The sequence below is a fragment of the Onychomys torridus genome, chromosome 2, assembly GCF_903995425.1.
Source record: "Onychomys torridus chromosome 2, mOncTor1.1, whole genome shotgun sequence".
NCBI classification, from domain to species: domain Eukaryota; kingdom Metazoa; phylum Chordata; class Mammalia; order Rodentia; family Cricetidae; genus Onychomys; species Onychomys torridus.
The window spans coordinates 148,336,588-148,350,212 of record NC_050444.1 but is presented as its reverse complement, the minus strand read 5'-3'; the positions used below and the strand labels follow the sequence as shown (position 1 = coordinate 148,350,212).

Sequence of the window (13,625 nt, the reverse complement as noted above, 5' to 3'; positions counted from 1 at the left end):
CTGGGAATTGAACTCAGGACCTCCGGCAGAGCAGTCAGTGCTCTTAACCACTGAGCCATCTCTCCAGCATATTAACACTTTTAAAGGAACATTTCTTCCTATGAAATATAAGCGAATGTTGAGGTATATTTCATTTAACTTTAACTAAAATATTAGAAAGTAAGCTTGATTTCTGTTTATATCAGTTGTGAAAAGTACTATCCCCCAAATAAATACAAATTACTATTTCCAGTTTTTTTTTTTTAGTTTTTACAAATGAGTTAAATAAACATTGTCACTTTAAATTTGTAATGAAACTATATTTAAACTAATTAAAAACTGTAACACTTTTAACACTTGGGAGCCTTACTATGGGCTTGACAGTGTTTGTAGACAGACACTTTGGAAAAGCATTTGGCAGTTTGATTGGAGGAAATACTTTTTGGGGGGGGGGGCTGAGGATCAAACTCAGGGCCTTGGGCTTGCTAGGCAAGTGCTCTACCACTGAGCTAAATCCCCAACCCATGGAGGAAATACTTTTACTTTCTGTCTTATATTAGAATTGTAAGAACACTTGTTTTAACTTAGTGTAACAACTCTAACAATTCAGATGATTTCCTGATACTTACATATAAGTGATTTTGGAATTGCTGTGTGACAGAGTGTTTATGAATTAATTTTACAGAAGCAGCTGTTGCTCTTACTCCTCAGACACAAGAAGATTAATGTGATTGCCTAAATTTGACTCTGTTTTCTGATGTTAAAAATTAAATAATACCCTTTTGATTTGTTTGGTTTTGTCTTTGAGGATAGGGTTTCTCTGTGTAGCCCTGACTGTCTCCTTTGGTAGACCAGGCTGTGCTTGAACTCAGAGGTCACCTGCCTCAAATTCTTACATGCTGGAATTAAAAGCATGTGCCACCACCGCTTTGTGCCCTTTTGATTTTTTTTAACACTTAGCATGACTATTGTTGGCTACCCATAAAAATCTCTACCCTTTAGTTCTTTTTGAAAATTTTATTGTTTGAGAATTTCATGCATGAGTATAATGTGTTTTGATCAAATCTACCCACCATTCCTTCCCTTCGGACTCTTCCTATTATAACCTCCACATACACACATAATTATCTCTTCCAACTTCATGTATTTTTTTAAGACCCACTGAGTCCACTCAGTGCTGCCAGTCTCTGTATGGGTATAGGACCATCCACTGGAACATGGGCAGCTTTAACAGCCCCTCAGCTAGGGATGGGATTTCATGAGCCGTTCCCTGATCTGTGCTGCAACTTTGGTTTGATATTGTGCAGCCATAGCCTCCAAGTTCTTGTTAGCAATGGCCCCATCATGTCCAGATACCTTTTCATTCTTAAAAACATAACGGTGGCTCAATTCTAATGCACAAAGCTCATGGTTTCCTCAAAAACATTAGCTGCTGTATTTGTCAGTCCTTGTGGGGACTCCTAGAATTAAAGAACCCCTAAAATACGATGGGAAATGTTTTCCTGTGATCCATCAGACCTGTAGCCCAGGGGCTTGTTCTCTGTTCATGGGTTCATCATCATCAACTAGAAATGGTTTTCTGATTTTTCACCTTCAGTAGCTTTATGTGTCTGCACATGTTGTTTGTTTTGCGCTTGTGATTATTGGCTGGACTATCTTCTTTCTAGTATTGGGTACCCTGTGGTGACTTTGGGCTTTGGCTTCAAAAGTTATGTGAGCTACAAAATGCGGTTAAGGAAGCAAAAGGAAGTTCAAAAGGAGAACGAGTTTTATATGCAGCTTCTTCAGCAGGCCCTCCCTCCAGAGCAGCAAATGTTGCAGAAGCAAGAAAAAGAGGCTGAGGAAGGTAGGTCTTAACTCTTTTTTTTTTTTTTTTTGGTTTTTCGAGACAGGGTTTCTCTGTGTAGCTTTGCGCCTGTCCTGGATCTTGCTTTGGAGACCAGGCTGGCCTCGAACTCACAGAGATCTGCCTACCTCTGCCTCCCAAGTGCAGGGATTAAAGACGTGCACCACCGCCCGGTGGTCTTTACTCTTAAGTTGTAGACCTAATAGGCTAGTCAGATTTTGCCTCAGTTAAAAAATGGCTGAGAGTTTAGCGTTTCCAGTTCTCTAGTTCCTCCTGGGGCTGTGGTTTGGTCATGAAATACAGAATGTGAGTGCAGTATTTTACTCTCTGAGGGCCATCTGCTTCTTAATATAGTATTTGTTTTACATATATTTTTATGTGTATTGATTTTTTTTCTGCATGTTTATATGTATAGGAGTCTGGAGCCCTGGAACTGGGGTTGCTGATCGTTCTGAGCCACTATGTGGTACTGGAACTGAACCTTAGAGCAACAAGTGCTCTTAGCTATTGAGCCATCTTTCCATCCTCTAGTTCATTCTTTTTAATTAAACATGTAAATATTGTGTTACAAATTTTAAGAAATACTTATTAATAAAATACATCTTGACTGTGACATTGTAATTGAAGCAAATCAAGAACCAAAGTATAAGCAAGGTGGCTGTGTGGCCATGTAACATTGGCTGTGTGGCCATGTGACATTGATGGCTGTGTGGCTATGTGACATTGATGGCTATGTGGACATGTGACATTGATAGCTGTGTGGCCATGTGACATTGATGGCTGTGTGGACATGTGACATTGATGGCTATGTGGACATGTGACGTTGATTTTTGTGTGGACATGTGACATTGCCTTCTGACAGAACAAGGAGATGTGGGTCCTGTTTGAATGTTTCATATATTTCATTTATTGTATGATGGTGGCTCTTAAATGAAACCTTTTTTTGGGGGGGGGGGCGGGTTTCAAGACAGTTTCTTTGTAACAGCTCTGGCTGTCCTGGAACTCACTTTGTAGACCAGGCTAGTCTCAAACACAGAGAACTGCCTGCCTTTGCCTTGCAAGTGCTGGGAATAAAGAGGTAAGCCACCACGCCCAGCAAATGGAACCGTTACTAGGGGGCTTTTCTTGTGGACATTCAGCCAATAGTGATAGGTGAGCCCATAGTAATACTGGTTTTCTGTGCTTGGAAGTCAGAAGTTTCAGGTCATGCTTTCTAATTTATATCAAAACCCTTTTTTCTGAAGCAGTACAAAATAGCTTCTCAAGGATACCACAGCACATTGAAATATACTGAGCTGATATAGGAAGCTGTTTCTAAGTGTCCTGGTAAATGATACAGACGTATTATTGCAACACTTGAGTCACACAAAGACTAGATGTCTATAACTGGAAGTCACATCTTTTCGATTTTTCGAGACAGGGTTTCTCTGTGTAGCTTTGTGCCTTTCCTGGAACTCGCTTTGTAGACCAGGCTGGCCTCGAACTCACAGTGATTTGCCTGCCTCTGCCTCCCAAGTGCTGGGATTAAAGGCGTGCGCCACCAACGCCCAACGTTTTTTTTTTTGTTTGTTTTTTTTTGTTTGTTTGTTTTTTGAGACAGGGTTTCTCTATATAGTTTTAGTGCCTGTCCTGGATCTCCCTCTGTAGACCAGGCTGGCCTTGAACTCACAGAGATCCGCCTGTCTCTACCTCCCGAGTGATGGAATTAAAGGCATACACCAATACCTCCCGGCTTCATTTGAATTTTTTTCAATAATATTATCAGGTGTTTGTTTAATCCAGGCATTTAAAAAAAGATTTGGGCTGGAGAGATGGCTCAGAGGTTAAGAGCACCGACTGCTCTTCCAGAGGTCCTGAGTTCAATTCCCAGCAACCACATGGTGGCTCACAACCATCTGTAATGAGATCTGGCGCCCTCTTCTGTATACATAATAAATAAATAAACCTTTAAAAAAAAAGGTGTGTGTGTGTGTGTGTGTGTGTGTGTGTGTGTGAGAATGTATGTGTATGAGTTGGTGCACATGTCACAGCACACTTGGAAGTAAGAGGACAACTTTGTGGAGCCATTTGTCTAGTTTCTATACTTGGGTCTTGGAGACTGAACTTGGGTAACTAAGCTTGTGTCTCCCAGGTCCAGCTTAGGCCTCTTTTAAAATGAGGCTTCTTGGAAGGGTAGCCATTGTTGGACTACCCTGCCTGTGGCACTTGCTAATGTAATAAATCCCTTTTTATAATATTCATTAAAAACAAGTCCTCTTTTTAAAAAATTAACTTTTGTTCTCTCACCCTTATGACCAATTCAGTTGACTTGATCTGTATATATGCACATAAATATACATGTATATATATATTATATATGACTTAATTATAACATTTTAGTCTTATTTTAAAGCCAAATCTTTAATAATTTGAAGTTCATATTGTGGTGATTTTTTCCCCAATGTGTCTGGACTTGGGGGTTAGTGTAATACACTGTACTTACTGCTTCTAGGTTTCTACTGTGATTAATGTAGCGAATTTTTAGGCATAGCTAGTACATTTACTAAATAAATGTAGCCTATGTTTTTAAAAGCTAAATATTCCAGTATGGGTTTTTGTTTGTTGGTTTGTTTTTGGTACTGTAGCAGCCAAAGGATTGCCGGACATGGATTCCTCGATCCTTATACACCACAACGGAGGCATCCCAGCCAACAAAAAACTTTCCACAACGCTGCCAGAGATAGAATATCGGGAAAAAGGGAAAGAAAAGGACAAGGATGCCAAAAAACATAACCTTGGAATAAATAACAACAATATTCTACAACCTGTAGACTCTAAAATACAAGAAATTGAGTATATGGAAAACCATATCAATAGTAAAAGATTAAACAATGATCTTGTGGGAAGTACAGAAAATCTCTTAAAAGAGGACTCATGCACTGCTTCCTCAAAAAACTACAAAAATGCCAGTGGAGTTGTGAACTCCTCACCTCGAAGTCACAGCACTACAAACGGAAGCATTCCTTCCTCATCTAGTAAAAATGAGAAGAAGCAGAAGTGTGCCAGCAAGAGCCCCAGTGCACACAAGGACCTAATGGAAAACTGCATTCCCAACAACCAGCTGAGCAAGCCAGATGCGCTGGTGAGGTAAGTGTGCGCGGCCTCACCACCACTTGCTGCCACTCTGAAGTCACGCTCCATGGGCCTGCTGGAGCTGTTGGTGGTCGGCTGCTGTGACTGGTCGTGTTTGGGGTTTGTTTTGCACAGGTTTGTTAGTCACCTGGGTCAGCATATTAAAACACATTCTAACCTTTTTTGTGTTCTGGATAAGAGTGGGGATGATGACTTCCCACGTGTGACAGATTGACATGCAGCTGCTCGGTGGCCCTGAAGGATGCTGTTAGTTTTGTCCTTTTTTTACATTTGCATATCTAAAATTCTTCTTGGCAAAAAGACAAAGAGGAAAATTTGTGTTGAGATGGTGCAAATCTTCTATGATCAAGCATGTATAGATGGGGAAAGAGAGTAAGAAAGTTGTTATTACCCTGAGCTGGTTTTCTTTGTTAGTTTCTTCTACAATTAGAATTTAAAGTATGCATCAGTAAGTCTGGGATATTCAGGTTTGAAAGGCATCATCTCTTTGGCTGACAAGGTGGCTCATTGGGTAAAGGTGCTTGCTGCCAAGCCTGATGATCCTGGGACCCACACGGTAGACGAGAGAACCGATGCTGACAGTTTGTCCTTTGACCTCCACATGCACATGGCACGTGCACCCATGAAATACATTTTAAAAGGAAAGAAAAAGGAAATCTCTCGCTAAAAATTCCATGTGGTAACACAGTGTTAGATATGGATTTTAATCAGAAACATTAACTTTCTCTACCTTAATTGCAACACTGACTGGCTCAGAATCCATTGACTAAATCGGCAAACAGGAGTGGCTTTCCCTGGTCTTCAGTCACGGAGCGAAGGGCCAAATGAGGGTTTGTTATTGTTTTTGCTGTAGGTAGCCCACACAGTCCAGTAAGATTCTTATATTCTAATTTGTTTGAGACAGGGTTTCTCTGTATATCCCAGGCTATCCCAGCTCTGTAGACCAGGCTTGCCTCAAACTCCAAGATCCATTTACCTCTGACTCACACTTGCTGGGATTAAGGGTGTGTGTACCACTGCCCACTTTTTAGCTTATTTAAAGGCCAAGGGAAATTTGTTCTTCAAGGAAGAGTTTTAAGCATTATAAATAATTTGGACCAGAATATTGACTAGTTTTAATTTTGTGAGTGATTGCCAGACAAGAAAAATGGACATGGGTTCCACACTCTGCCTCTCACTCATGTAGCAGGCCTCTATGCAACTTTGGAAGCATGCCATTGCTGATGCTGGGCAGACATCCACACCCTTCTCCCTATCCTGCATAGTGAACAGTCAGCAGAGAGCCTGCTTCCAGATGTCCAGAGGAGAAAGGCCAGTTGATGTACTACTTATTTCAGAGGGAATTCCCCAGAATTCACTAACTGTAGCAGGTGAAACATTTGCCACATGTTATTTAACATCTTTACATGATTTTAGTATCAAAACAGGTCTCCTATGTTTGGTATTGCAAGTGAGGTGGAAATGCTTTCTTGGCTACCCCAGTAAAATGTGATGCTAATTGGCTTTACTATCTGATCTGCCTTTGGTATCAAAGATTGAGGACCCAACTGGCCAGTGAGGTAGGGCTGATGCTGTGGTATTTGTGCTCATTGCCTTCTCCTGGGGATTGCTGCCTCCTGTTATCACCAGTGTGGACTCTGTCTTTACCTGTAGGCCCCCTCAGAGCAAATCTCTATTTTAGAGAAGTACTCGCTGTCAATAAGCTAATAGAAAATGTATTTAAGTAGTTTCATAAACTTCTGTGGAATGATTTTCAACTTTTAATATAATATGAAAATAAAGGGAGCCAAGTGTGTGGTGCACACCCTTTATCCTAGTACCCAGGAGACAGAGGTAGCAGATCTCTGTGAGTTGAAGGCTAGCCTGGTCTACATAATGAGTTCCAAGATAGTCAAGGCTACGTAGTGAGACCCTATCTCAAAACAAGAGAAGAACCTAGTTATCCAACAGTGGGAAAACTTATATAAATAGCAGGCCATTTCTTTGATAACTTTTTTATTTTTTCATTTGTTTTGGAGACAGGGTATCTCTATGTAGCCTGGCTGTCTTGGAACTCTCTGTAGACCAGGCTGGCCTCATACAAGAAATCCACCTGTTTCTGCCTCCTGAATGTTGGAATTAAAAGTATGTACCACCACACCTGGCTCTTTGATAGACTTCTAATATAGATATTGTTTTTTTGTTTGTTTGTTCAGTGACAGGATCTCCCTATGTAGCTCTGACTATCACTGGCCTGTCTCTGTGCCGCCTGGCTTCTAATATCGATACTGTAAGGTCATACTTTTGGGCTATATTTAAGAACTTGGGAGAATATTCACAATATGATGCTTCATGAAGAAGGAGAAAGCAATGTAATTTAGAACATTTTCTTTTTTTTTTTAATTTTTGTTTTTTTTCGAGACAGGGTTTCCCTGTGTAGCTTTGCGCCTTTCCTGGAACTCATTTGGTAGCCCAGGCTGGCCTCGAACTCACAGAGATCCGCCTGCCTCTGCCTCCCAAGTGCTGGGATTAAAGGCGTGCGCCACCACCACCTGGCTTTAAAGCATTTTCTACACTGTATACAAAAAGAGATTTGAAGAGAAAAGCTATAGCCTGTAATAGAGTCCGGCATTCCTTTTTTTTTTTTTATTTAACATAAATTTTCAGCCGGGCAGTAGTGGCGCACGTCTTTAATACCAGCACTCGGGAGGCAGAGCCAGGCGGATCTCTGTGAGTTCGAGGCCAGCCTGGTCTACAGAATGAGTTCCAGGACAGGCTCCAAAGCTACAGAGAGAAACCCTGTCTCGAAAAACCAAAAAAAAATTAAAAAAAAAAAAATTTCCAGAATTCTCTACAGTGAACAATAATAAAAGCATTTGAAAGGAAAAGCATTTTTTCTAAGCAAATTATCCTTGATTGGAAGAGGCATTACCACTTCTTTTCAATTACTTGTTTCTTCTGTTTTTGACTTATGTTTTGATGAATGGTACTAAGGCTGCTTATCTAACCCAAAGTATTTGAGTTGTTAGCTAGAGAGTGGAGTGGGTGTGTCATCTGCAGATGAGTAAACTGAACTCAGTTGTGTCTGTCTTAGGGTTGTCTTTGTGTGGTGAAACTCCATGACCAAAGCCACTTGGGGAGGAAAGGGTTTATTTGACTTACACTTCCACATCACTGTTCATCACTGAAAGAAGTCAGGACAGGAACTCAGGGCAGGAACCTGGAGGCAGGAGCTGATACAGAGGACATGGATGATGACTACTTACTGGCTTGCCCTTCATGACTTGTTCAGTCTGCTTTCTTTTAGAACTCAGGACCACCAGGCTAGAGATGGCACCACTCACAATGGATTGGGCCCTCTCCAAACAATCACTAATTAAGATAAAGCCCTATAGGCTTGCCTACAACCCAGTGTTCGGAAGCATTTTCTCAATTGAGGTTCCCTCCTCTCAGATGACTCCAGCTTGTGTTAAGTTGACATAAAACTAGCCATCACAGTCCCTATGACTCGTAGGGCAGGCATGCAGGGCCAACTGTCGACATGCACCTTTTTCAGGCATGCCATGGTTGTGCATATCTCTCAGCTGGCTATAACTAACTACACAGGGATGCTTTCTACTCATTTTCAAGTGTTTGGGCAAAAAATTGAAAGCCAGAATTACATAAACTAATCTGTAGCTCTTTTATAATAATGAATTAATGCAACACAATCTTCAGTCATATGTTGTCTCAAGACCATGATTGAAAACTTATTTTTGAAGAATGAATTTAATAATTTATTGAGGGGTATTAATTAGTGGTTAACACCTTTCCAAGACACTTTGTGGGGGTGGCTCTTCAGATAAGACTGACCAGCACTATGCAGGGCCATTGTGCCAGGAGGTCTTTTCTCAGGCTTTACTAGTTCTGTGAGTATGCTCTAGGATGCTGTATCTCTTAGTAGATAGCTACACACAGGACAGATCTTGCCCAGTGCCAATTTTGCTGTTTGCTTGTTTGTTTTTTAAGATTTTATTTTTAGGTTTTTTGTTTGTTTGTTTGTTTTCTTTCTTTATTTGGTTTTTTGAGACAGGGTTTCTTCATGCAGTTTTGGTGCCTGTCTTGGATCTCGCTCTGAAGACCAGGCTGGCCTCGAACTCACAGAGATCTGCCTGAGATCTGCCTGGCTCTGCCTCATGAGTGCTGGGATTAAAGGCTTGCACCACCACCACCCGGCTAGTTTTATTTTTTAAACTGTTCTGTATTGTTTATTTATTAAAGACAAAGTCTTATTTTGTCATCCTGGCCAACTCACAATGTCAACCCCATAGCATCCAATTCATAGAAATCAGCCTACCTCTGCTTCCTGAGTTCTTGGATTAAATTTGTGTGCTACCATGCCAAGATTATTTTTAATTTCTGAAGTGTGTGTGTGTGTGTGTATGTGGTTTCCTGCATTTGAGTGCAGTGCTGAGGGAAGTGTGAAGAGAGTATTAGATCCCTTGGAACTGGAATTATAGTCAGTTGTGAGCCATCCACCATGGGTGTTGCGAACTGCAATCTGCATAACAACAGTATACTCTTTACCCCACTGAGTCATCTCCAGACTCACACTTCTTGTATGTGTATATTTTGTTGGAGCATAGCTCACTTGTTGGAGACTCTAGCTACAAAGCCACAGATACTCACCTTTTGAGCTTGTTCAGAAAAGTGTGTTGACTTGCTTGCTCTTTCTTTTTAATAGATTGTGAATTTCATTTTTATGTCTTTATAAAAAGAAGGTTCTTGGGGCTGGAGAGATGGCTCAGAGGTTAAAAGCACTGACTGCCCTTCCAGAGGTCTTCATTTCAATTCCCAGCAACTATATGATGGCTCACAACCATCTGTAATGAGATCTGGTGCCCTCTTCTGGTGTTCAGGCATACATGCAGGTAGAACACTGTATACATAATAAATAAATAAATCTTTTTTTAAAAAAAGGGGGTCTTAGTGAATGAATGTATGTTGGCAAAGAGAGTAACATGAAAACAAGGAACTGAGTGAGTGAAGAAGGCCTCTCAGGCGATGCTGGGTAGAAAGCAGGTATTGTGCTAGGTAGGAGATACAGGATAGGTGCTGGGTAGATTGCTATGTAAAGGAGTCTAGGGGAACTTGGAGGAGGCTGGGAATTTGGTAACAATAAATAAATAAGTGGGCTCTTTCCAGAAAACTTAGGGAACTTGCCAAGGCCAGTCCAAAGTCTTCTTTTGGTTTGAGAAATACATATGTTAAAAAAGGACCCTGTAACAGTTTGATTTCGTGAATTGTTTTGTTCTTTGTGTGTTTGTTTTTTAGACAGGGTTTCTCTGTGTAGTCCTGGCTGTCCTGGAGTTTGCTATGTAGATAGACTAAGTTGGCCTTGAACTCACAGTTCTCATTTGCCTCTGCCTCACGAGTGGTGGGATTAAAGGCCTGCGCCACTCCCAGCAAGTTTGTGAATTTTTAACTCAGGATATTTAAAAAAGCAAAACAAAACAAAAAACTTAAAATGTTAGAAGCCAAAAGTGTTTTTATTCCTAATGTGGCAAAAATCTGAGCCAAACCAGAAAGCAGCAAGGCCAGTTATTTCAGCCCAGTTTGTGTAGGAAGATTGTAAGTCAGCAGGCTTGTTCTCAGCACCTGATAGTTCTCTCCTGCCTGTCAGTTACCCAATAACTACTCAGAGGTGTAATATTACTTATAAATGCTCAGCCAGTACTTCAAGTTTATTACTAACTAGCTCTGACACTTAAATTAACCCATGATTCTTATCTATGTTTAGCTACATTGTGGCTTAGCACCTTTTCTCAGTGTGGCATTCTTATCTTGCTTCCCTTGCATCTGGCTGGCTACTCCTGACTCCGCCCTCCTTCCCATCATTCAGTTTGGCTTTCTACATACCCCCCCCCCCCCCCCCCCCGACGGTTTCTCTGTAGTTTTGGAGCCTGTACTGGATCTCGATCTGTAGACCAGGCTGGCCTCGAACTCACAGAGATTCGCCTGCCTCTGCCTCCCAAGTGTGGGAATTACAGGCATGCGCCATCACTGCCCAGCTCAACTTTTTATTAAACCAATTCAAATGACAAATCTTTACAGTGTACAAGAGGATCATTCCACAGCAGCCAGGTTAAAGACATGGTAGTCTTCCTAGTGCTGCAAGAGAATTCCAGTAGAAATGGCTTAGTCAAAGGGGTTAGGGTGGACTGATGGCTCTCCAGTTAAATCTCTTTCTATTGTTCCATAGTATCAGGGTTCAGTTTCTAGTACCCAACTTACAACTGTCTGTAACTCTAGCTCCTGGGATCCATTGGGTATCCACATACACATGACTGTGTGTGCGTGTATGTAGGTAGACCAATAAATAAGAAAGAATATCCTGGTTTTTTTGTTGTTTTGTTTTGTTTTGTTTTTGTTTTTTGAGACAGGATTTCCTGGAACTCTCTCTGTAGCCTAGGCTGGCCTCGAACTCACAGAGATCTGCTTGCCTCTGCCTCTTGAGTGCTGGGACTAAAGGCATGCGCCATCACTGCCCAGCTGAAAAAACATCTTTTTAAAAATAAAAAGGGCTGGAGAGATGGCTCAGAGGTAAAGAGCACCGACTGCTCCTCTAGAGATCCTGAGTTCAATTCCCAGCAACCACATGGTGGCTAACAATCATCTGTAATGAGATCTGGCTCTTCTGTATGCATAATAAATAAATAAATCTTTGCCGGGTGGTGGTGGTGGTGGTGGTGGTGGTGGTGGTGGTGGTGGTGGTGGTGGTGGTGGTGGTGCACGCCTGTAATCCCAGCACTCTGGAGGCAGAGGCAGGCAGATCTCTGTGAGTTCAAGGCCAGCCTGGTCTACCAAGCAAGATCCAGGGAAGGCGCAAAGTTACACAGAGAAACCCTATCTTGAAAAAACCAAAAAAAAAAAGTGAGAAACTAAGGAATTTTTAAAAATAAATAAAAATAAAAATAAAAAAGGAAGCCAGCACTCGGGAGGCAGAAACAGGTGGATCTCTGTGAGTTCCAGGACAGACAGCTAGCACTATATAGTGAGACCCTGTCTCAAAACCCACCCCCCAAAAAATAAAAAGGTGGAAGATGCCCCACTACCATGACACACGTCCCTGAAAATTTTTTTGTGTTTTCTTTTCATCAGCTAATTATAAATGATAGTTGTGGTCAGTATTTGAAATTTTTAAAAAGACTTTAGTTTTCTAGATCAGTTTTTGAGTTCATAGAAAAATTGAGCAGGAGGTACAGAGATTTCCTAACACATGCCCACCCTCTGTTACAACCGACAACTTGTATTGACACATCGCTGTCATGCTAGGGATTGGGGTTGACGTGCATTTATCCTTGGTGGACTAGACACATTCCTAACAGGTATCCACTGTTAGAGTATCATTCAAGGAGTGTGTGTTCAAAGTCCTACTCACGCCTCATGTGCTACTAAGCCCTGTTAAGCTCTGGTATCCCTACTGGCTCTGCCATGAAGTTTCACCTAGAAATACATCTAAGATTCCTTCTGTCTTGGTCACTTATGTGTGGGTGGATGGACCACAGTTTCCGGTGGTCCTTTGTCTATCACAGCATAGTTATTGCTTCTAGGTTTTGCAAAAGGATTGAAGCCACCATTATTAAGGGCCATATGATGGAGTGTATCTTTTTATAGTTCATTTGCACTTTATACTATTTTTGATAAGGTGTTTTTAAAAAAATGAGTCCCAGTATTTAATCAGGTTGTTTTCTTACTGTTGGGTTTTAGGAACTTTTGTATATTTGAATCTTTTTTCATTTGAGACAGGGTCTCACTTTGTAGCCCAGGCCACCTTTGATTCTGAAATCTTCAACTTCAAAATACTAAAAATTGCAGGATTCGCTGCCATACCTGGCTCGATGACAGATTTTTATTAACCCTCTTTTGTAAGTGTTTTCTGTCTGAAGTGTTCCCCCTCTTCATTTGCTGTGAGCCTTAGATAGTCATCTCTCCGACACTCTTCTCTTTCTTTTTTTAAAATTTGTTTTATTATTATTATTGTTTTGGTTTTTCAAGACAGGGTTTCTCTGTGTAGCTTTGCACCCTTCCTGGAACTCACTCTGTAGCCCAGGCTGGCCTCCCAAGTGCTGGGATTGAAGGTGTGTGCCACCACTGCCCGGCTGTTTTTTTTTTTTTATTTTTATGTGTATGTCTGTGCACCAAGTGCATGCATGGCTAGTGTCCGAGAAGGTCAGAACAGGAGGGCATTGGATTACCTGGAACTGGAGTTGGAGATGATTGTAAGCCACCATATAGGTGTTGAGCATCAAACCCATGTCTTCTGTAAGCACAAGTGCTTTTAACTGCTGAGCCATCTCTCCAACCCCAGTGATTTTATTGTGTGTGTGTTTTTTTTAAACAGAGTCTCACTGTGTAGCTCTGGCTTGCCTGGATGTCCCTCTGTAGATCAGGTTAGCCCCAGCCTCACAGAGATCAGTCTGTTTCTCTGCCCGTGGGCCTGTGCTGTACTGTATTAAAGATCTGCGCTACCACACCTAACTTGTTGTTTTATACTTCTGACAGTCTTTTTCTTTTAGAGTTTTGTTGGTTTTTCCCTTCTTAAATTTTTTTTTTCTTTATGTGTGTCACGTGTGGGTATTAGAACCTCTGGCACTAGAGTTATATACAGGTGGTTGTGAATTGCCTGACCTTGAAACTGAACTTGGTT

At 41.3% G+C, this 13,625-nt stretch overlaps 1 protein-coding gene across 1 annotated transcript in view; it reads left to right on the top strand.

The window, feature by feature from the left end:
• The window catches only part of Maco1 (macoilin 1), a 66,691-nt gene that overhangs the window by 24,316 nt on the left and 28,750 nt on the right, over window positions 1-13,625 (top strand). Inside the window, exons 5-6 of the mRNA XM_036178337.1 lie at window positions 1,647-1,825; window positions 4,450-4,951. Coding sequence (XP_036034230.1) covers window positions 1,647-1,825; window positions 4,450-4,951 — 681 coding nt within the window. The remainder of the gene's footprint in view (window positions 1-1,646; window positions 1,826-4,449; window positions 4,952-13,625) is intronic.